The sequence below is a fragment of the Acanthisitta chloris genome, unplaced genomic scaffold, assembly GCF_000695815.1.
Source record: "Acanthisitta chloris isolate BGI_N310 unplaced genomic scaffold, ASM69581v1 scaffold20787, whole genome shotgun sequence".
NCBI lineage: Eukaryota > Metazoa > Chordata > Aves > Passeriformes > Acanthisittidae > Acanthisitta > Acanthisitta chloris.
This window is the reverse complement of record NW_008682280.1, coordinates 1,080-2,488: the sequence shown is the minus strand read 5'-3', so window position 1 is coordinate 2,488 and position 1,409 is coordinate 1,080. Positions and strand designations below refer to the sequence as shown.

The 1,409-nt window shown below is 64.7% G+C and overlaps 1 protein-coding gene across 1 annotated transcript in view; it reads left to right on the top strand.

Annotated features, from left to right (window-relative positions):
• Window positions 1-304: 304 nt before the first annotated feature.
• Window positions 305-1,409, top strand: part of LOC103805815 (transducin-like enhancer protein 1) — a gene marked incomplete at both ends in the record, with an annotated part of 2,046 nt that continues 941 nt past the window's right edge. The window contains 4 exon segments of the mRNA XM_009078477.1: window positions 305-367; window positions 532-606; window positions 779-1,019; window positions 1,234-1,274. Of these exon segments, the coding sequence (XP_009076725.1) occupies window positions 305-367; window positions 532-606; window positions 779-1,019; window positions 1,234-1,274 (420 nt within the window).

Below are 1,409 nucleotides of genomic sequence, written 5' to 3'. Positions count from 1 at the left end.
TGCCAGATTGTTTCTGTTCTCTGGGTCTGGCAGCTACTCTGAAGTGGGGCACAGGGTGTCCCTGGGTGTGTGTCCCCACACCAGTTGGGCAGTGCTGCAGCCCCTTACCCTGGAACTGCAGTGCCCACACCAGCTGGGCATGGGAGATGTGCCCAAGGTCCTGGTGAGGAGATCCAGGGTTCAGCTTGGGTGGTGCCTGTGGAGTGCCCATGGTGAGGGTGTTCTCCTGCAGCATCAGGGCCCCTCAGCACAGGGTATCCTCTGCCCCTTGTCCTGATGGGCACTGCCTTTCTTCCCCTGCCAGACGGAGATCGCCAAGCGGCTCAACGTGATCTGTGCTCAGCTCATCCCGTTCCTGTCTCAGGAGGTGAGTGAGCCCTTGGGCCTCAGCTCGGTGTGCAGAGCTCCTCTGGGCCTGGGGAGCTCTGGGCAGGGCTGTGGGGCTGAGGAACTGAGCCTGCCCCAGCCCTGCTGGCTGCAGGAGGTGGTGGGAGCATCGCCCGTTGCCAAGGTGCTCTTCCCTCCCTGCAGCACCAGCAGCAGGTGGTCCAGGCTGTGGAGCGTGCGAAGCAGGTGACTATGACTGACCTGAACACGGCGATTGGGGTATGTCAACCCTCTGCCCACCCCTTCCCTGGGCTGGGGGTGCTGGGCTGGAGTTGCTGGAAGGAAGGCAGTGCCCCCCATGGCATGGCTGGGAGCACCCTGGGTGCATGTCCTCCTCACCCAGGTCCCATTGCTGACCCACCTAGGGCTGCCCCTTCCCCCTGCCTGGCAGCTGTCCTGACACAGGGCTCTGCTCTCTCCTCTTGCTCCTCTCCAGCACCAGCTCCAGACCCAGCACCTCTCACACCATGCTCCCCCCATCCCGCTGACCCCCCATCCCTCCGGGATGCAGCCCACCAGCCTCGCTGGCATCAGCAGTGCCTCGGGGCTGCTGGCACTCTCGGGGGCACTTGGGGCCCAGGCACAGCTCCTTGCCAAGGAGGACCGAGGTGTCCATGACTCAGAGCCTAGGGGTGAGTGTGGGGGGAGCCAGGGCAGGCGTGGGTTGGGTCTGAGTGGATCTGGGAAATGGTGGTGCAGGGCCCAGGGGCTGCCTCTGCTCCCCATGCCCTTCCTCATTGGCCACTTCCCGGGGATGGGAGACAGGGTTGGGTGGGGACCCACTTGTCCATGCCCTGGGGCTCCTGGCTGGGCTGGAGGGGTTTGCTGTCTGTAAGGGGTTTTTAGGTGAGGAGCATCCCCCACTGAGCGGCATCTCCTGGGGGATGGTGAGGTGGGCTGGTGGGGGATCATCCCTGGTGGGGGCCCAGGGCCACCCCAGCACCCGCAGGAGGAGCAGGTGGCTTTCCTGGGGGTCTCTTGCCAGTGGCACAGCATGTCCCCCCTTTCCTCCTCCTGTTGCA